General features: G+C 51.3%; 1 protein-coding gene across 1 annotated transcript in view; it reads left to right on the forward strand.

The window, feature by feature from the left end:
• Positions 1–11734: 11734 nt before the first annotated feature.
• TMPRSS13 (transmembrane protease, serine 13) overlaps positions 11735–20048 on the forward strand; it is a 17904-nt gene continuing 9590 nt past the window's right edge. The window contains exons 1-5 of the mRNA XM_012809553.2: positions 11735–11740; positions 12887–13223; positions 14169–14273; positions 17446–17568; positions 18469–18598. Of these exons, the coding sequence (XP_012665007.1) occupies positions 11735–11740; positions 12887–13223; positions 14169–14273; positions 17446–17568; positions 18469–18598 (701 nt within the window). The remainder of the gene's footprint in view (positions 11741–12886; positions 13224–14168; positions 14274–17445; positions 17569–18468; positions 18599–20048) is intronic.

Raw genomic sequence — 20048 nt, forward strand, 5'->3', positions numbered from 1 at the left:
CCAGAAGTTCTCTTTCGGTCCTTCTGCCTCTGGATTAGATTTCCCTCTGGACACTCTATGCTGGCTGGAGCAGACTATTGCCACCCTGAGCTAGAAGTTTCCGCTTTCTTGAATGTAAATGGAAGAAGATAGCAGTCGCTTCCTTTAGTCCTTGTCACCTTGGAGAGAACTTCCCTTACTGTCCTGCTGCAAACTGTGACTGCGTCCTTCCCCTTCTCAATCTCTCCCTGGCCTTATTTTTCTGAACAGCACTTCGCACTTTCTAATATATTGATTTTTGCCTGCCTCCTCCTTTTTCTCCTCCCACCTCCAATGCCAGTGCCGTAGGGGTTGGGGGTGGGGCTCTTTGCCCGCCTCTGCCCTTGACTCCTGCACTTGACCCTGGCTTGGCTCTGCCCTTCCCTTGCTCCCTTCTTCCAGTTCTGCTTGCTTTCCTCTTGACGCGCAATCCCACCTAGAACGATGACAGGCACATAGAGGCACTCAATAATACTTGTTGAATGACTATGTGAAGGAGGTATATAAAGTATTTCGCAGGATACCTAGCACCTTATGATTATTGCTGCTGTTGTTTTGTTGTAACCCAGTCCTCTTTCTCCTGCCCACTCCTGTTCCCCAGCCCTCACCTGTTCCCCCCCCAGCCCTCACCTGTTCCCCCGCCCTCTCCAGGCCATTTCCCTCCTCCTCCTTTCTCCCCCCAGAGTCAACTCCAGGAACAAGGCAAGTCCCTCCTCCCCCCAGGGTGGCCGAGAATGTGCTTCCCAGCCACATTCCCAGGTCCCCTTCTTCCCCCTAGGGTTGCCAAGAACAAGCTTCAGGTACAAGGAAAAAAAGTTCCAAGTTTCACAAAACCCCCAAGTTCTCAGTAGATGAACAATGGTGGAAAACTCACTGAGACTTAATTAATTACTGTTGTATAACCATAACCATTGTGATACGAAATGTATCCATTGTTAACTGAAACTGTATTAATTATTGTTCCATTGCTGTATCTATGACTACCTGAGTTGTAACCCCCCTTAACCAGCCACGTTTCACATCTGTAATATGCTTACACAAAGCCTATGAAAGGTAACTCACACTCTCACCGGGGGCTGTCTCTCGGAGCAGCAGCCCCTGCAGCAGGTAAAATAAATTACCAATTAATTAACCTCAGTGGAGGTCCAAGTCTATTTTTCCAGGTCCCCTAAGTTATTTCAGTTTATTGCATGGGACTTGTACAGATTCCTTAGCCTCTCTGGCCCTCTGTTTCTTCCTCTGTGAAATGGGAAGACTGACTCATGAGGCATCTGTGAGTTTCCTTTGAACTCTCAAAATCTTAGCGCATCCCAATACTCAGAGTCAGGAAAGTTCTTCCTGAAATCCACCTAAATCTCCTTCTTTTGCATTCTCAGCAGCAGTTTTGCTGGGTTTGAAGGGGCCAACCAGTCCTTTTGCAATGGTTCCTACTCTACTTCTTTTGCCTCTGAAGATCAGTGTGGGCTCAGGTCTGGGACCATGAGTCAGCTCAATAATTCTTGGAACAGTTTCCATTTGTGTTTTATTTTAATTGACCTTAATTTATTGTTTCATACTATTTTATTATTTTTAATCGATGTAATTCGTTATGTACATGATTAAAGGCCATTTGATTTTAATTTATTTATTAGGAATTGTCACAGAAATCAACAGAGTTCAGGAAAAGAAAATGCCAGGCCATGTGCCTTGACTTTGGATTTGAACATGTGGTCCTTGGAGATGAAAGTTTGTATTGTCCTGCCCTGGGTAGGGCTCTGTCCCTGACCTGGGTCATCCCCTATGGGGACAAGGTCATACCTTGCAGGGCTCAGGAGCATCTGTTTCAGGGGCTCAGGTCAACAGGGCTACGACCATCCTCACAGGACCTCAGCCCTTCCTCTCAGAATCCTCCCCTCTGAAGGAGGCCGTCCCAAACCCTCGCAGTGCTTCATGAGGACAGTTTCAGGAGTAAAGTTAGCTTCACATTCCGGTATTCTCTGAGTAACTGGGATGGCCTCGGCTGAGGGCCGGAGAGACAGGTCTGGCAAGTTCTGTGTTGTTTATACTGGGGATTACCTCACACATCCCAACCGGCTTCCCCGCCCCATTTGGTGGGGGCTGGCCCTCGGCCCTCCAAACCCCTTTTCCCCACATGCCTGGGAAGTCAGGAGCCAACATGGATCTTCCCGTAGACATCAGCTGAGCCTGGAAGACTTATCCCTCAGGCACCATGGAGAGGGACATCCGCCCGGTGAGTATGTCCCCCCGACTCGGGCAAGATCCTCCCAGCACTGAGGAAGCAGCAGTGGAGCCGGGAGACAGGTGGGGCTGCCACCGTGCGCCTCAGGTTTGGGGAGACTGAGTGCGCCTGTTCTAGTTTGAAGCTACTTGGGATCAAGATCTGTTGGCTTCCTTTCAACATGGTTCTAGAAGGTGCGCTTGGGAGGAGAAGCTGATGGGATTAGGGGTCTGGTCAGCAGCACTCCAGGGCTGTGTGGCTGCGTCCTGGGCTCCTGTTCTGAGGCCTGAGAGCCCTCTGGCCAGACGTCTATGCTTTTAGAGCATCAACTGTGCTTGCTGAGAATCTAAACTGATTTAATTTATTTTAATCTCATTTTTGTTCATTTGAGAATCAAGAGTATATTAACCAGGTCTTCAAGGTCACCTTGTCTCAGTCCCTCTCTAAATCTTCCCAAAGAAAACTGTGACTTTCTTCGTGCATTTAAGATTTTCAAGGGGGGCCAGGCGCAGTGGCTCATGCCTGTATTCCTAGTACTCTGGGAGGGTGAGGCAGATGGATTTCTTGACCTCAGAGTTCAAGACCAGCCTGAACAGAAAGCAAGACCCCATCTCTACTAAAAATAGAAAAACTGAGTCAAGAGGATTGCTCGAGCGCAAGAGTTGGAGGTTGCTGTGAGCTATGACGCCACAGCAGCACTCTACTCAAAGCAACAGCTTATGACCCTGTCTCAACGACAACAACCAAGATTGTCAAGGGAATGTTTCAACCTCCCTGGGTCACTTATTTTTAGCATTATTACCCTTCATGCTTGGGAAGTGCTTCCTTGTGTTTAACCACAATTCTTTCTGGTACAACTCAAGTGTTTTTCCTTCTCCACCTCCCCCTCTTTCTCTTAGGGGTGGTGGAGAACAGCAAGTCTGTCCCCTGTGGGGAAGCCAGTCACATACACGTGAAGGCTTCCAGAGATTTTGTTCAACTTGCCTCTGCTTTCTTTTCTTCCAAGAAATGCCTCTTGTGCTCTCACTTCTCCTTAGGGCTTCATTTCTGCTCCTTACCACCACATTCTTCGTACTTTACAGATATGGTAGAATCTGGGACTCTGGGAAGGATGGGCCAGTACTAATTTGGAAAGATCAGCTCATCCTGTGTTCTGGTTGATAGTTGGCTTGGGTCCATTCTGAACCCCAGATGTGTTTCTGCAATCTTTACCGTTTCTCCCACCATTCTTCTAGCTTATTCTAGACTCTTCTGTCCCAGTTTTCTTCCCCTGTCTCTCTGATTCTTGTCTCCACCTCACTAAAGTCATTCGGCTCTAGGCCTCAGGGGCTCATGGGAGCCTCTGTTGAGCGGTAAGAGTGGTACACTGGGCAGAATGGAGTCGTATCTAGGGAGTGGAGGAGGACCCACAGTCATAGCCATGGAGCATCCTCCTCGGGAATTTTCTGGGGGCCTAGACTAGATGGTCCCTAGAACCAAGGGTGCGAAGGGTAAGCTATCTGAAGGGTGACCGTACTCAGACTGGAAGTGGATGGTGGGGTCTGTCTTTAGGGCAGAGTGATGGAGGTGATGTCTGCCTGGGAAGCTCATTTCTCCAGAGTCAGGAACCAACATGGAAGGTTGCTGGAGGACAACAGGATGGAGAACAGAATTTTCATTATTGATGGAAAAATGGTGACTGACTCCCAATTAATTTACGAATTAAGAGTCAAATGATATGGGAGGTGCCATGTTCATTCTAGAAGAAAGATTGTCCGAATTTATTTTAAGATAGGAAACGCAACCATGGCATCCTTATTTATGGTTCTTTAATTTAACCCCCTGTTTAAGGTGGAACCTCCAAGAGAGTGAGCCTGAGATGAGGACAGGAGGGTGATAACTGGAGATTCCTTAATACTGATGAAATAGGAACAGTCTAAGAGAAGCTGGTCATCTAAGGCCATGCCTTCTCCTTGATTGCAGAGAGATGCATTGTGGTTTTTCTCCCCCCAAACTAAAAAGTAGTGTGGAAGATGGCAGTCAGTGGCTGAAAGCTGATGACACTCTTGGAGCAGCTTTTGGGTCTTCAGAGGAATCTTGGAAAGGGTGGAGAAAGAAGGCTTTCAGCTTCTCATATTCAAAAGAAAGGCTGCTTGTTGTGTTAGACAGAGAACTAACCACACTCCAGGTCAGCTTTGGGCAAGCCACTGACAACAGTCTGTACCTTAGTTTCCTCATCTCTAAAATGGAACAACAATAGTACCATTGAAAGGAAAACGCTGGAAAAATTAAATTGATCTTTTAAAATAATTGAGCAAATGCACAGCAAGACTCTGATACTGCTGTGTGGTTAGAGAGGATTTATGAACAGAAAATGGAAGTAAAGGACAGAAACAGCTGAATTAATTAGAGCTCAGCCTTTGCCCTTTTGAACACCCTTTGAATGGTTGCCTCTCTTTGATTGACTTGGTGGTTGGTACGAGAGCAGGTGGTAGTCTGTCTACACATCCAGTTGGGGTACAGTTTATTACGTGCGGAAAACCCTTTAGGCCGACATTCAGATATGTAAACAGGCAGCTTTAGACTAAGCGTAATAGTACCTACCTCAAGGAGTCTTAAAACAGTGGTTTTCACACTCATTTAGAGTATCTGACACAGACAGAGATAGAGATCTATTCACAGAGCGTTAGGGTTTACCATTATCGTCACCACCATCACCATCTAAAGTCTAGTCCTGGTTCCTCAAAATCTGGACAAATTTCTTCTTCTCTCCAAGCCTCAGTTTCTCCATCTACTGAAGAAGGGGGGGTGGACAGAGTGAACAAATTGCCACGCGAGACCCTATTCTGGTTCCACGACAGTCTCTGGAATAATACAGAAGGGATTACAGGTGCCCTGTACCGGGTATATGCACCTGTTTCCCACAAATAGTGGGCATTTTGAGTATTTTAAAAAATCAGTCACATTTTTAATGCTTAGAGAAGTGCAATGCTTATTAGAAAAAGATAGAAGTAGACCTAGTGATGCAGCAACATCCCTCTGTAGGGTGGATTTTCTTATACTGGTTCTTCTTAGAGTGGGGCAGCTTCCAAATCAGCCTGAGACCACAGATGCCATGGACAAGTGAGAAAGGCTGGGGCCCGGGGCTGCCCAGAGTGGGCTAGGCAGGTTCCCCAGGCAGTATACCAAGCTCAGGTCATTCTGCCATCTCCCAGCCCCCAAGTGCAGACACTCTGAGGACCCCGGCATCTGCCCTTTGCCCCTGCAGGCAGGCATCCTTGCCTGAGACCTCTGTTTCATGTTTTCACTGGTGCCAAGCAGCCTTCCGCTGCCACAGCCTGCCCTGCCTCTCCCTGTGTTGTCCCCGGAGAGTTGACAAACGTTGAGTTTAAGCATGTGGGAGTGTGTGGACAGGGCTCCAGGCTGGGGTGCTGGGCGGGAAGGACAATGTTGTAACAATGGCCACTTAGCTTAAGTGTTTTGTTTTGGCAAAACAGCTTCCTCCGGGTATAGCAACCACGGGGGTGGATGTGCTTGGCCAGGTGGGCAGGGTGCTGATGGAGTAGGCACGAGGGATGCCACCACAAGGAACCTCGGCTTCATCAGCCAAGCCAGGGCTGTGGCAGCCCTGGGTGGAGACTGGCTCCTCTACTAAGGAAGTAATCAATACCCAAGGCTGAATAGGACGTCCCCGTTAGGCACCAGTGCTGGCAAAGGGGGGACACAGACACAGAGAGAAACTGAGGCAGCAAGTTCCTGGGGACCCAGTGTTCTTTAAAGTATTTGATGAGTGAATAAATGAATGAATGAACAGGAAATGTTTTGATTCTAGTCTAATAGGGCTGTCCCAGGCTTTTTCGTGTGTATAAGAGGCATTGTAAACTAGATGAGAATTACTGGCCTAGGTGAATGTTAAAATTTCAAGTTCTTTATAACAGATGCCTGTTTCATTCAAACAAAATTGTATGTGGAATCCACTGTATAAAACTGAAAAGTGGATCTTCTCTGTTTGAGGTGGAGTAAGGGCTCCAAGGCTCACCGCAGTCCTCACCAGCTGGTCGCCAGTGGTCCTTCCATGGAACCCGTAGTGCTCTGTGGAACACTGTTTGAAAACTGCTGAGTGTCCAACCCCTTCATTTTATAGATTAAGGAGCTGAGACCCAGAGAGGGATGCAACTGTCCCCAAGTTCACATGGCTGGGTAGGAGCAGAAGCAAGGCTACCCTGTGCCTCCCACACCTCTTACATTCTGGGTACTTGTCTGGAGCTCAGATAACTCCTAGGTTGCCTGGGGTCACTGCAGTTTACACAGCATGTGACCTGGGGATGCTAGTGGCAGATGTGAGGAGGCAGTAGGGGAACATGGCTGTGTTCTTGGAAAAGCCTCTATTTGTGGGGTTTTGCTGGGGTCATGGGGAGAGCCCTGCCTAGCAGAGATGAAAGGAAGGAAGCCATAACCTACTCCCACCCAGGCCAGGCTCATCCATGCCAGGATGGATTTGTGCCTGCCCTGCCACAGCTCAAGGGACCCCCGGGTGTCCAGTAGGCAAAGAGGGCTATTAGGCCCTGCCAAGGGAGCTTCTGTTCTTTCTTGGCACCCTCGGTGCTTCTGGTGGGATTCAGGGAGGCATCTCTTCCTGAGTAGCTCAAAGTGCTGGGACGCCAACCTTGGTCCTGCATTGGCCTACCCCTTTGAATGTTCTCAATACTCAGTGTCACTGGGACAGAGAAGCCCACAGGGGGTCAAGTCTGGGGAAGGTCCTTTCTCATTGGAAGCTGGCTAGCGTAGGCAGTAGGAGGGGACAGTATTGTACAACAGCATAGGGATGAGAGCCAAAAGGTCAAGGGTTCTAGAACTGGCATAGCCCTCAACTAGCTGTGTGACCTTGGGCAGTTGCATAGCCTCTCTGGGCCTTCATGCCCTATCAATAAGATAAAGGCCTTGGACTAGAAAGTTTTCAAAGTTTTCAGACCTGATAGCCTGCAGTATGCTCAGCCTGCTCCAGGTGGTAACTTTATAAAGGGATGGCCCTGGGATGGGGGGAGTGGCCAGGTCAGCTTAGATTGGACTTGAAGGGGCCTGATGCACCTGCCCTCAGGCCATGGAGATGTCACTGTTGCGCTGCTACTGCTGCTTTATGTTCTTCAGGTCTAGCAGGGGAGCTCTTCTTAAGGTCATTCCCACTGCAAGCCTGAGGTTCTGGATGACCCACAATGCGTATTTTCTAGAGTTCAAGCTGCTGCTTGTGGCTGCAGAACTGTCTCTATGCAAAGCCTGGGGCTTATTCCATGGCACAGCCACATAACCAGTAAGATGAAGCAACCCAGGAGCTAGCAGCCCTTGGCACACAGAGCCTTTCTCCTGCGGGCCCCCAGAAGACCCAGCAAAGGCCAAGGGCAGGACACACTCCAGGGATTGTTAGCTAACTCCCATCCCCCACCAGGTCAGGGAGCAGAGTCTGCTTAGGAAACTGTAAAAATGGACTAGAGGGTCTGCTCCTGGAAGCCTGGTATAGAGAACACTGAGCTGGGAGCCAGGGGCCTTGAGTTTTAGTCCCTGTTCTGCTATGAGATGGACGAGAACAACTCTGGGCAAAGCTGAATATTTGGGGCCTCTCTATCCTGGTATGTAAAGTGGGAATAATAATCTTTATACGCTCCTGTGCACGGAAATGCTTACAGGGAGTCCCAGAGCCAGGAACTTCTCAGATCTCTCCCTGGCCTGTGGACCCCTGCCCTGCCCACCTGCCATGCTGTGCCCTGCTGCAGGATGTCTGGAGGGCATGGAACAAGCTTTGAGTGGGGATCCCTGCAAGCTGCACAGGCACAGCCAGGTGGCAGCAGTGACAGTCCTCCATGCCAACCTGTTTCATGGCACAATAAAAGCTGCCAAGTGTATTATCCCAGGGGACAACCTCAGAGACCACCCTAGGGGTAAGTGGAGAGGAACGGCAGGGCCAGAAAAGAATGATTGGAGGTTAGGCCAGGGAAATGACCCAGAGTCACCCTGTGCCCCTGCTCTACCCTGTGCCCCTGCCCCTGAGCCCCTATGAAGCCTTGGTCTGCAGATAGGTTGTGGAAAGGCTGGGGCACATCAAGGACTTGGTCGTCTGGGTTCTATTTCTGGCAAAGGCCAGGGCTAGGGGAGGCCCAGCTTCTGGTCTTGGCCCTGCCCCTTTTAGCTCAGGACCTGGGGACAAGAAGTCTCCTCCCTGCCCTATTGCCCATCTGCTCAAGGCATCTGCCCCGAGGGTGAGGTCAGGCCTCCAGTGGGAGGCTGGAATCTGGGCAATTGCCCTTGAAGAATTGAGGAAAGGAAATGAGTTAGTGCCGTGACAGTTTAGACATCAGGAAGAACTAACAGTAGGATAGGGCAGCAGGCTGTGAAATATCTAAAGAAGGGTGAGAAGGGTGGTGCCTGAAGAGGAGAACTCTTCTGAATGGCCTAAGGTGGTTTGGGTGGAGTGGCGGGGGCGGTGGAGAGCAGTGGGCCTTACTCTGAGTGTTGCTCTCCTCTAGCTTGGGGGATGCCCGTCCTTCCTGATGTCTCTGCCTGGACGTGAACTTCCCTTCATGGATAATTCTCAGTCTGGTCTTAGAGTCCCAGAACTCTCTCCTGCCCTAGCTTGAGAGGCAGGCCCTGCTCCTGCTGGCTTCACAGCACAGCGCTCTCTCCTCTACCGAGACCAGGGCTGCCTGCTCCCCAACTCCCCCCATGGGGCTTCCAGCCCTGTTTCCCACATGGCCCTTCCCAGCTGCTCCTGGCTGCACACCGCACCTGTTCAACACCAGTTCCCTTTCTGGTCTGACTCCCTCCCTTATGTAGCCCCAGCTTCAAAAGCACCTTTCCCCACCCCACCTCCCAATCTAGTCACCCATTTTCCTCTGGGCCTCACCGCTGTGGCCTCTCAGCCCTCTCTCCTTCAGCCCAAGACAATGGGGCCAGGGCCAGGATAGGGACAGAGGCAGGATTGCAAGGTTGAATGCTTGGCTGGGAAGGAGGAGACTGTGGAGTTCTTTCAGGGGGTCAGGCATGCTGATTAACCCCTCTCAGCCCCAGTTTCTCATGCATAAACTGGGGTAGCAATTCCTGTCTCTTGCTAGCTGGGAGCCTGGTGGGAATCAAATGAAATAATCCATGTGAAGCTGTAAGCCCCGAAGAGATGGGGGACGTTCTTGTGGACATTCTTGCTATGCTGGTCAAGGCTTTCTGTGCTCCTGGCAGGCCTGCTTAGAATCTAAGCCCTGTCCCTTACCTGGCATATGAATTTGGGCATGGCCTTAGCTTCTCTGCATATCAGTTTCAGTATAAAGCAGGGCTAACAATACCCATGCAAAGAGCTGTTGTGAGGTTGAAATGGGGGCTAGAGAAACGCTAGTGGGCTGTGCCTTTGCTATGGTTTGACACACATTTACAGACTGGTCTCTTTTCCTATTTACCTCAAGGAAGGAGGTAAGATTTGCCCCATTTGTACATGCAGAAACAGGCTCTCAAGGGTTACTTGCCCAAGGTAACCCAGGCAGTAAGAAGCTGCAGTCACAGTCAATCGCATCCTCAAACAACAAACCAACCCCATCATCACGGCCAATGTTAACCATGTGTGTTGGGCCTTTGCATGTATCGTTTACACCACAGTGCGGTGATATCATCTGTGACTACAATGGTCTGAAGTGAGGCGATTAGCTGGACCTTACAGATAAGGAAACTGAGATGCAAAGGTTGACATCACTTGCCCCCAGGGTCACCCAACTGGCTTAGAGGTGGCTGGATTCCAACCTGGTCTCTTGGAACCCGGAGTACTTAACAACCCAACCTGACTCTGGCTCTTTCCACAAGCTCCACCCAGTCCTGACAGGACTCAGGGCCCAATCAAGGGTCACATGGAAAAGTTCCATAAGACCAAGATCTGTGCAGGAACCCCAGGACCCCACCCCCAGGCTCCCAGTGATGCTCCCAGGTCCCAGTTCTTAGGCCATGTCACAAAGGCAAAGTGAACACCCAGTACCTGTGTTTCAGGGAGAAAACTGCCCCAAGTGGCTTTTCCTCTAACTCAAGAAGGCCAGTGGACTCAGATGCAAACAAATGTGGGGTAAAATCCTGACTATTCTAGGCAACCTAAGATCTGAATCTTAGCTTGCTTATCTGTAAAATGGGCTTCTAAAAGTACCAACCTCCCAGGGATGTAGGGATGACTTTGTGAGGCCATAGGCGTGAAAGTTTATTGTCAGCTCTAAGTGCCATACATATATGAGCCATGGGTATTTTATTGTATTGCAGTGGGGGAAGATTTATAGTATGAGCATGACGGGGAGTGAGACGAGGCAGGTCCCCCGGTAAAGGGCAAGTCTCAGGTGTCACTGGTGGGAATCGCAGGGCCTCCCACCGCTGGGGATTGTCCCTCTTACTAAAGGACCTTATTCTGGCCTTTGTCCAGCACGGTCTTTCTTCTAAGATGAACTTGCACCACGTTTTGGCCCCTTTGCTCATGCACAGTTGGTGCTGTGTGTGCCAAGGCAGGAGGGTGGGGAGCGGCCTTTGATATGTAACTGCTGTGTGCCAGGCATCCAGGAGGCAAGAGTCTCCTGTCTGATCTCATGGGAGCCTCAGAGCTATTATTAGGCCTATTTTACAGATGAAGGAAAAGGGAGGTAAATAACTGGCCCAAGGTCACACTGCTACTACATGAATAGACCCAGATCTGCCTGATTTCAAAGCCAGTGCCTTAAGTGGGTGCGTTCTGTATTTCCACATACGCTTGCCATCTTCTTTGCCCCCAATCCCAGTTCTGTTCCAGAAGCTGCTAGGGATTAACTTATCTCCTTTTTGTAGAAATCAATTCTCTAGACAATGGCCACCTCAGCCCTGGACCCACTAGGTTAGCAGCAGCAGCCACCACCCTTTCAGGTCCCTAAGTACACCTAAAGTGCCCTCCTGCCCAGTGACTGGGGCCTCAGACCCACATCTGCCAAGCAGCCTCCGTAACTCTCTAGGGGAGCCGCTCCTGGTCCCTGACTCTGACATGCCAAGTGAGGTCAGGAGCTCAAGATTCCTCCTTGAATTCACCCCACAGCTCCCAGAAAAATGAGAAAGCGATAAAATTAATCACATTGAGCTCCCAGAGGAGAGAATTAAAAAACATAAAAACAAAACACCCTACCTGGCGGGGGTGATGCTGTTGACTTGGGCCAGATGTTCTAATAAGGGGGACTTTCACCTGGGCAGCTCAGCAATAATATAAAATGCGACAGAGGTACCAGAGGCCCCAGGGGGCTAGAGGCTTCTGTCTCCTTTGCACATCCCTGCAGGCTGGGTCCTCAGCACGGGGTCCCCCAGCACAGGTGGGCTTCTTCTACAATTCCTGCTGCTTCCGGGAAATCTGCCCTCCTGAGCAGCCAATCAGTTCTCAGAGGAAATTACTATGAAAGTTGGATGTGACCTGTGGGCCAGCTTGTCCCGCTTCTCTGGAAACAAGGGAGGGTCTGAAGGGCAAGGGATGTCCAGGACCTCTGTAAAGGCAAGATGGAGGTGAGAAGGTGCCTGGTCTGACTGACGGCAAGCCGAGGGCCCTCAGGCTCGTCCCCTCACCCTCCTGCCCACTGGTTCCCGCTTTCAGATTTGGAGCACCCCCAAGTCTGTCCAGGAAAGGAACAGGACTGGCATTTGTTGACCGGCTGCTATGGCCCCTGCCTCCCTCCTTCAAGGGTCTGCAGAACCTAGCGGTTGAGAGCATGACCTCTGGAGCCCGACTTCTAGGCTCAAACCCTCACTCTGCTCCTTTCTAGCTGTGAGAACTTGGTCTAGTCACTTAACCTCTCCACCTTTGTTTTTGCCCCAGTGCAAAATGGGATACTCATAGTTCCTATGTTGTAGGGTTAAGAGGATTGAGTAAGTACATACGAAGCACTTAGAGCGTGTTATGGCGTCTGTGACTATAAACTGAAGTACTAAATCTAAATTAATAAATCACTCCACCTACGGCTGGGTGAGGTTAAGGATGCTGTCCAAGAGTGGTGGAACCATACCTCAGCTTACACACCTTCTCCCGCACCCGGCCTCTCCGGTTTCCCTGAAGTGCGTGTTCATGTGTGTGTGTGCTCACGCAGGCACGCCAAAACTCTGGGGCTGCTAAGAATGCTGAGAATACAGGTCAGGGTTTTTCTTTAGCAATGCCTTTTGCACTTTGTGGCCATGGCTTGTAGTAAGAACAATATTTTCTAATCTAACCTCTAAACACAAAAGAGAAAAGGCTTGGGAGGCAGGGCATGGAAGGAAGCGGGCAGTAGGGGTGGCTGCTTCCCCCACAGGGGCCTCATTTCCTTGGCAGGAGCTTTCAGAGCGGGGACCAGCAGCAGGCTTTTCTCCTGACTCTCCTTAGACACTTTAAGCCTACACAGGTGCCTCAAGCTGCAGGCAAATGGCCCACCCCCCACTGTCTACCCAGCTCTGCAGGTCCTAGTGGGGAAGACTATAGGGTGGCTGGGGACAGAGGCTCTTGGAACTTCCTTCTGTGCTTGGAGGTGCCCCTCCTCTCAGATGCTTCCTTGTCTAGGAGGCTTTGTTCAACCCCTAGCTGTGTGCCCCTGAGCCTTTACTTCCTAGCTCAGCAGCGCCTAGGGCCGGGGTGGGTTGGCGGACGAGCAGCCTGAGGGATGCTCTTTACTCTGCTTTCAGAATGGCTCCCCAGCAAGGACATCTGCTCGGACGTCTCCCACTGAGACATCTCCAGCCGGGACATCTCCGGCTCGGGCATCTCCGACTGGGACATCTTCAGCCCGGACATCTTCGGCTCGGAGTTCTTCGGCTCGGGCATCTCCGGCTCGGGCATCTCCAGCTCGGGCTTCACCTTCCAGGTCATCATCCAGCAGGTCATCATCTGCCAGGTCGGCCTCCGTGGCATCCTCCCCAACCAGAGTGTACCTTGTTAGAGCAACCCCAGTGGGGGCTGTACCTGTCCGGGCATCTGCTGCCAGGTCGGCACCAGCCACCAGGGCCACCAGGGAGAGCCCAGGTAAGGGAAATGCTACAGGGAAGGCAAGAGGAAGGGGGAAGGTGTCCGCGGGGAGGGGAAATCTCAGGGGAAATAGTGGAAAATGATTCCGGGGATGGATGGTTGGGGTGGGCGGTGAGGGACCTGGGGAGGTGGGAGAAGAAAGAAACTCTTATAGGAAAACTCAAGAAACCGGGACCCAGGAAGCAGTGTTTGCAGGCTGCATGACCCAGGTTGGAGAGCTGGCTGCAAGGGCCCTCAATTAGAGACAGGTTTCTTCCTTGGGCGGCCTTGTGTATCTGCCTGGGAAGCTGGAGTCATGGTCAATGGGCCAACCAGTGGGTGGAGGAGGAAAGAGGGAGGTTCTGAGCAGGCATGCACCTCCACCCCCAGCCTTCCAAACTCTGGGTTGTATGGTTCAGCTACCAAGAAGTCAGAGAGGTCAAGCAGACCTAGGGGACTGGCTCTGCCTTAGGGCAGCTCTCCTCCCATCCCAACTTGCCCTCCTCCCATCCCAGGCTTCAGGCTATCCCCACCACCACCATACAAACATCCCTGGATGAGAACTGGAGGATCACCTAAGGTTCAGGGCCCATCCACAGTCTTGCCCTCTTTAGGGCAGGTGATGTCCTGCAGCATGGTGAGCTTTGCCAGCAGACATGCCACATTTGAATCCCTACCATGCCATTAACTAGCCAGATAACCTTGGCTAACTATTTCACGTCCATGAACCTCAGTTTTCTCATCTATCAAATGGGCCTAATGAGACTCGGCTCATAAGATTGCTATGAGAAGTAAGCAAGAGAACACATGCAAAGGGCCTGGCTGGCCCAGACAAAGAGCTTGGTCTAAGACCTCAGTTGGCAGGGTGGTACCTTATTCTGGGGTGAAGAGGTCCTAACAGGGCCTCTCCCTCCTCCACTGCGTCAGACTCCTCCACAGTAGGCTCACCCTTCCTTCTCCTAGGTATCAGCCTGCCCAAGTTCTCCTGCCGGGAAGGCCTGAAGCGGCTGCCCCTCATCGGGTGCGTGCTCCTCCTCATCGCCCTGGTGGCGTCCCTCATCATCCTCTGTGAGTTGAAGGAGGGAGCAGGGGTGGGTTCTGGTCACTGTGGGGGTGAGGTTGGGTGGGAGCTAGGGAGAGGGGGCATGAGGCAGGGACAGAGCTGGGAACCTGAGGCTTCCCTATCCACAAAGGGCCACTGCTGCAAATGATCGTGGACCACAGTGTACCCTCCCCCGAGGGAGCCAGATTAGGAGTGGGGGAGTCAGGAGATCCTGGGCTTGGGCTCATCTGTGCTACTTGGGCAGTTTAGTTGACCACTCTGAGCTCATTTTCTATAGCTTCATTTGGAATAAAATTCATTTGTTCATGCAATCTACTATGTGCCCCATAAAATCTCATTCCAAATTTCCCGGGTTATATGGAATAAATGAGATAATGGTACAATACCTGGCACAAAATCTCACTCTAAAAATGCTAGCGCTTTCAGGCTGGACCCAGTGGCTCACACTTGTAATCTCAGCATTCTGGGAACCAAGGCAGGAGTATTACTTGAGGCCAGGAGTTGGAGACCAACCTGAGCAAGAGTGAGACCCTGTCTCTATGAAAAATAGAGAAATTAGTCAAGTCTGGTGGCACATACCTGTAGTCTCAGTTATTCAGGAGGCTGGGGCAGGAAGATTGCTCAAGCCCAGGAATTTGAGGTTGTGGTGAGCTATGATGATTCCATTGTGTTCCAGCCAGGGGAAAAAAGTGAGGCCTGGTCTCAAAAACCCAAAATAAACTATTTTAAAAAAAACAAACCCAACATGAAAACATTGGTTGGAGGAAGCCTGTAGCCAGGTGGTGGTGTGGTGGCTCATGCCTGTAATCTTAGCACTCTGGGAGGTCAGGAGGTCAAGTCCAATCTAAGCAATGAGTGAGTCTCATCTCTACTAAAAATAGAAAAAATTAGCTAGATGTGGCATCATGCCCCTGTAGTCCCAGCTACTTGAGAGGCTGAGATAGGAGGATCTCTGGAGCCCAGGAGTTTGAGGTTGCCGCGAGCTATGATAACACCATTGCACCGTAGCCTAAAGACTTTCAGTGATATTTAGTCAATGGAATGAATTTCAATGTTCAGGGGCCCAGGTCCCTCAATCTCCTCCGTCTCTGTAGAAATGATGCCCAGGAATGTCCCTTGGTTCTCTGCTCGAGGGTCTACTGTAAGCCCAACATAGTGGGAAACCTTAGGAGGGAGCAGATGTGACCACATATTCTGCTCTCCTGTCCTCAGTGAGGTGACTGTCTCCTGGAGTATGCCTGGGAGTCATGAAGGGCAGATACATTTGAGTATGACTATGAGGAAGAGGGGACAGCTGTGAAGGCTGGGTGCAAGGGACAGCTCCTGATGGGGCTGGATGAGGACCTGGAAGATGGGAGAGCCCTAGAAGGGGCACCTGAGCAGTCGGCAGCCACAGGGAACATGGGTGGCTGAGTGGGCAAGGGCAGTGCTGGGGAGAAAGAGAGGGAGGACCCAGAGAGGAGAGTGCACATTTGGGGACTTAAAGCCATCTGTTCGTTTTGGTAAGACCAGGCCACACCATAGAAAACTTTATATGCCGGGCTAAAGAATAAGGACTCTTGTTGAAGGGGTACCATGAGTGGTGACAGGCTGGGTGGGCCAGCACGTGGAGACATCTGCTGGTGGGCTGTTTAAGGAGGAGGCAGCGTGTTGGAAGGGCAGGCCATAGCACCAGGCAGACTGTGACACCTGGCTCTGCCTGCTGCATGACTTTGTCAAGTTCATTAACATTCAGGCTTCAGTTTTCCCTTCGGCCTGACCAGGCTGTGGAGTCACTGTCAGGATGCACAGAAAGACCTCAGCACAGTGCCTGCCACGTGCAGCCTCCTGCTGGCACCTGCTGCCCTGCCCTCCCTTCTTTCCCCACCCAGGGAACCACCCGAGGAGAAATGAGATGGCACCCATGAGTGGGCTCACTGACCAGAATTAAAGCTCTCAGTGTGGTTTCACAGCATTTTCTGAAGGCTGTCTGCCGGGGCAGCCTGTAGACTTCCAGGGCCAGAGAGGTGGCTTGGCTTGTGCAGGTCACAGAGCAGCTTCATGGCTGGGCATGAATAGAGCCCAGGCCTCTGGCCCCCTGCCCAGCACGCTTTTCCCTGTGTGTCGATGTGCAATTTCATGAGTGTTCTCAGGGAGACCATCCAGGAGCGTCCTAGAGCAGTGGTTCTCAATCTTCCTAATGCCGTGGCTCTTTAATACAGTTCCTGTGGGTCGCAACCCACAGGTTGAGAACCGCTGCCCTACAAGCTCCATGTCCAGCATGTGGGAAGAGGCCCAGGCCTTGGAGAGAAGGGGCAGCCCAAAAGATTAGGAGGGACCTGAAGGGATCAATTGTATAGGGCAGGCTTCAGCCCGTGGATGGAGATCGTGGTGGGGCCCAGGGCAGGAGTAGGTGATGGGGCTCAGGAGCCTGGTGAGGACCAGAGGTGTCTCCTGGCAGGAGAGGCCACAGTTTTTGGTTAGGGATGGCTTTAGGGATGGGGGAAGGCAGGAGGCTAATTTTCACCTGTGGTTTGTGAAGCTGTTTTCTTTTAGACCCAGTTTGTACAATTGGGAATCAGCTACCTAAAACTTTTCATGAGAAGACAGTTCAAGGCACAAGGTCAAGTAACGGGGAAGGAACAGAGCACGAGGGATGTCCCTTGTTTAGGGGTGAAGGAGGAAGAAAAAGTCCAGGAGCTTCTGAGGCTGGAAGGATGGTAGCCTTTGAGAACAGACAGGTGGTGATGGCATGTGTGTGTGACCGTGAAGACACAATTTCTCTCTGTGCTCTGCGGAGCACAGGGGTGGTGGGAAGGCAGAGGGATTCTGAAAGGGGGTGCTGGGATGCTAGAGGCGATGGTTTCTCTGGCCACTGCCCCGCCAGCGTGTAAGGAGGAGAGTTCCCCCAATGCTGCCCATCTCCACACCTCTCCCTCTCGCCGTCTCTGTCTCTCTGTGTCTCTCTGGGTGGCTGGCTGCTGGAGTCTTCCTGGTGCTGCCCTGCTTGCATGAGCTTTCTGGAGCACTCCAGAGCATTTCTGAGCAGCCTTTCTCTCCTTACAGATGGGGGACGAGAACCCCAGATTCCCAGAGGGATTGCAGGTCGGTGTCTCCGAACCCCCAGGGCCTCGGGCTGCTTAGAGTGTCATCTCTCCAGGCTGGCAGTGACCCAGCTGTCTGCTTCTTCTCTTTCAGTCTACTTCTGGCGGGGCCACACGGGGATCAAGTACAAGGAGCAGGTAGAGAGCTGTCCCAAGCACGCCGTTCGCTGTGATGGGGTGGTGGACTGCAAACTGAAGAGTGACGAGCTGGGCTGCGGTAAGGAGGCTGGGCACAGGGGGAGAGAGAGAGAGAGAGAGAGTGTGTGTGTGTGTGTGCTCATATGTGCCTGCACCTGTGGTGCAAACTGTGTGGCACAGCTCAAACAGCAGGCAGTAGACTGGGAATCAGAAGCTCTGGGGTCTAGTTATAATAAACTTGGGTTTGGGCCAGGAGCTGTGGCTCACATCTGTAATCCTAGCACTTTGGGAGACCGAGGTATATGGATCGCCTGACCTCAGGAGTTTGAGACTAGCCTGAGCAAAAGCAAGACCCCATCTTTAAAACTAGCTGGGTGTTGCGGCGGGCATCTATAGTCTCAGCTATTTGGGAGGCTAAGGCAAGAGGATTGCTTGAACCTAGGAATTTGAGGTTGCTGTGAGCTGTCATGCCACGGCCTGACAGATCTCTTTGAACTCCTGTCCTCGGTGGTTCTTATACGTATTGCCTACCTACCGCCCTGCTGTGGGGTGTGAGCACATCCCATTCATAACACCTGTACATGTCCATGTGCCCTTGCCCAAGACTGTGTCCGTCTGTGACTGAGCCTGTCTCATGGGCATTCAGTCAAATTATAGACCTTATCCCCCTTGTCATCCTCTTGTCTGGGCACAGTGTGATGGCTCCCAGCAGTGCTTGTGCCTTTTCCCAGAAATGGCCCCCCTGGGTCCTTTTGGGTAGAGAGCTCTCTGCCTTGCCTCAGCCCCTCGGCTTGCTCTGCTTTACTGAGTGTCCTGAGCTTCTGACCGTCACTAATGAGGCCAAGCTCTCAGACCATTCCCAGGCCTCAGCAAGGAGCCTCAGGATAAGAGCTTTGCAGGACCTTACTCAGCTCATAGCCCAAGAGCTTGAATCTTCCTAGATGCTAAGGACATACTCCACCTTTTTCTTGCCTGGCAGTGAGGTTTGACTGGGACAAGTCTCTGCTTAAAGTCTACTCTGGGTCCTCCCATCAGTGGCTTCCCATCTGCAGTGACAGCTGGAATGAGTCCTACTCAGAGAAGACTTGCCAGCAGCTGGGCTTCGAGAGGTAAACCTCCCCCCTTCCCCAATCCCGGGGTTCCAGTTTCAGAGCTGCCCCAAGCATGTCAGACCAGGGCTGATCCCACTAGCTCAGGACATGCTTGAGGTAGTCAAAGACACAGGGCCCCTGGGATCCTGTGAGTTTAGACCAAGCTATTTCCACAAGGCCAAAGCAATTATTGTACAGCTGGAATAGATCCGATTGCTGTATTTTTCTTTGTATCAAAGCATCCTCATGTCCATTATCACATTTAATGGTCACAATGGTACCCCTGTGAGGGGTGTAGGTATGTGGGCAGGCCTTTTTCTCTTATATCTGGGAACTAGAAGTTCAGTCTGTGCAAAGCCCTTCAGCAGACTTTGAGCTGTAGAAGTTGTGGCTTGGGCGAGAACTCTTTAAATGGGAAATGGGATGGAGCAGGTGAGGCCAGGCAAAATCATAAGGATCTTTGACTCCAAAGATTTTAAACAAATCAGCCAATGCTAGTGGGTGGAGCAGGGAGCAGGGTGAGCAATGGCCTTCCCACCTGAAGGAGCGTCTAATGTGTAGGCCAGAATGGCATCTCCATGCTACCTCTTGATCTGTGTTTTCAAGCTAAGTAGTTTGGGGGTTCACCAGTGTGTGTGAGGTTGTGGGGTGAAGAGTGTAGGATCTCACTGCAGAATCTTTGTAAAAGAATCCCCTGAAAAACCAGGGGCGGGGGGATCTAGGACTTAGAACTAGTTCTCTGCACCCATCTGAGCCTCAGAGTTCAGATTCACAAACGGGGGATCTGAGTGATCCACAGGGAAAACGGTGGGCACCTCTTGTCAATGTGTTGGGTGACCTTCCGCAAGTCGGAACCTCCCTTACTCAAAGAACATTCACTGAGCTTCTATTATGTGCCAAAGGCTGTGTGGCCCCTGAACACGAAGGATCCCACCTTTGAAGAACCTCTGGTGTGGTCAGTGAGAGAGACTTAAACAGTAGGCCCAGCCCAATGTGATGTGTAATGATAAGGACGCGGATCAGGCACCAAGGGCGCCTAACTGCCCCTGGAAGAGAGCGCAGAGTAGAGGCACAGACCCTCCGAGTAGAGGAATGGCGAGTGGAAAAGCCTGGTGTCACGCAACAGTGCTGCTTTCTAGAAATGCACACCAGTCCCACGCAGAGAGTGGCACACATCAGAATCACCTGCTGTGATTGTAAGACTGCGCCCCATAACCAAATCTCTGGCATTCGGACTTCAAGCTGCTTAGCAAACATCCCAAGGTGATTCTTTGGCACCCTGTGGTCTGAGATCCAGTGGGCTTCTCCAGAAGTTCTCAAACTTTAATATATAAGTCAGTAACTGGGATTCTTTAAAATGCAGATTCTGTTTCAGTAGGCCTGGAGTGCTGCTGCCACCCGGTTACCTTATCACAGTTTGGATAGAAAAGGGTTAGACTGGTGTTTCTTTTTTTTTTTTTTTTTTTTC

Source organism: Otolemur garnettii, unplaced genomic scaffold (genome assembly GCF_000181295.1).
Source record: "Otolemur garnettii isolate 467f Iridium unplaced genomic scaffold, OtoGar3 scaffold00108, whole genome shotgun sequence".
Taxonomy (NCBI): Eukaryota; Metazoa; Chordata; class Mammalia; order Primates; family Galagidae; genus Otolemur; species Otolemur garnettii.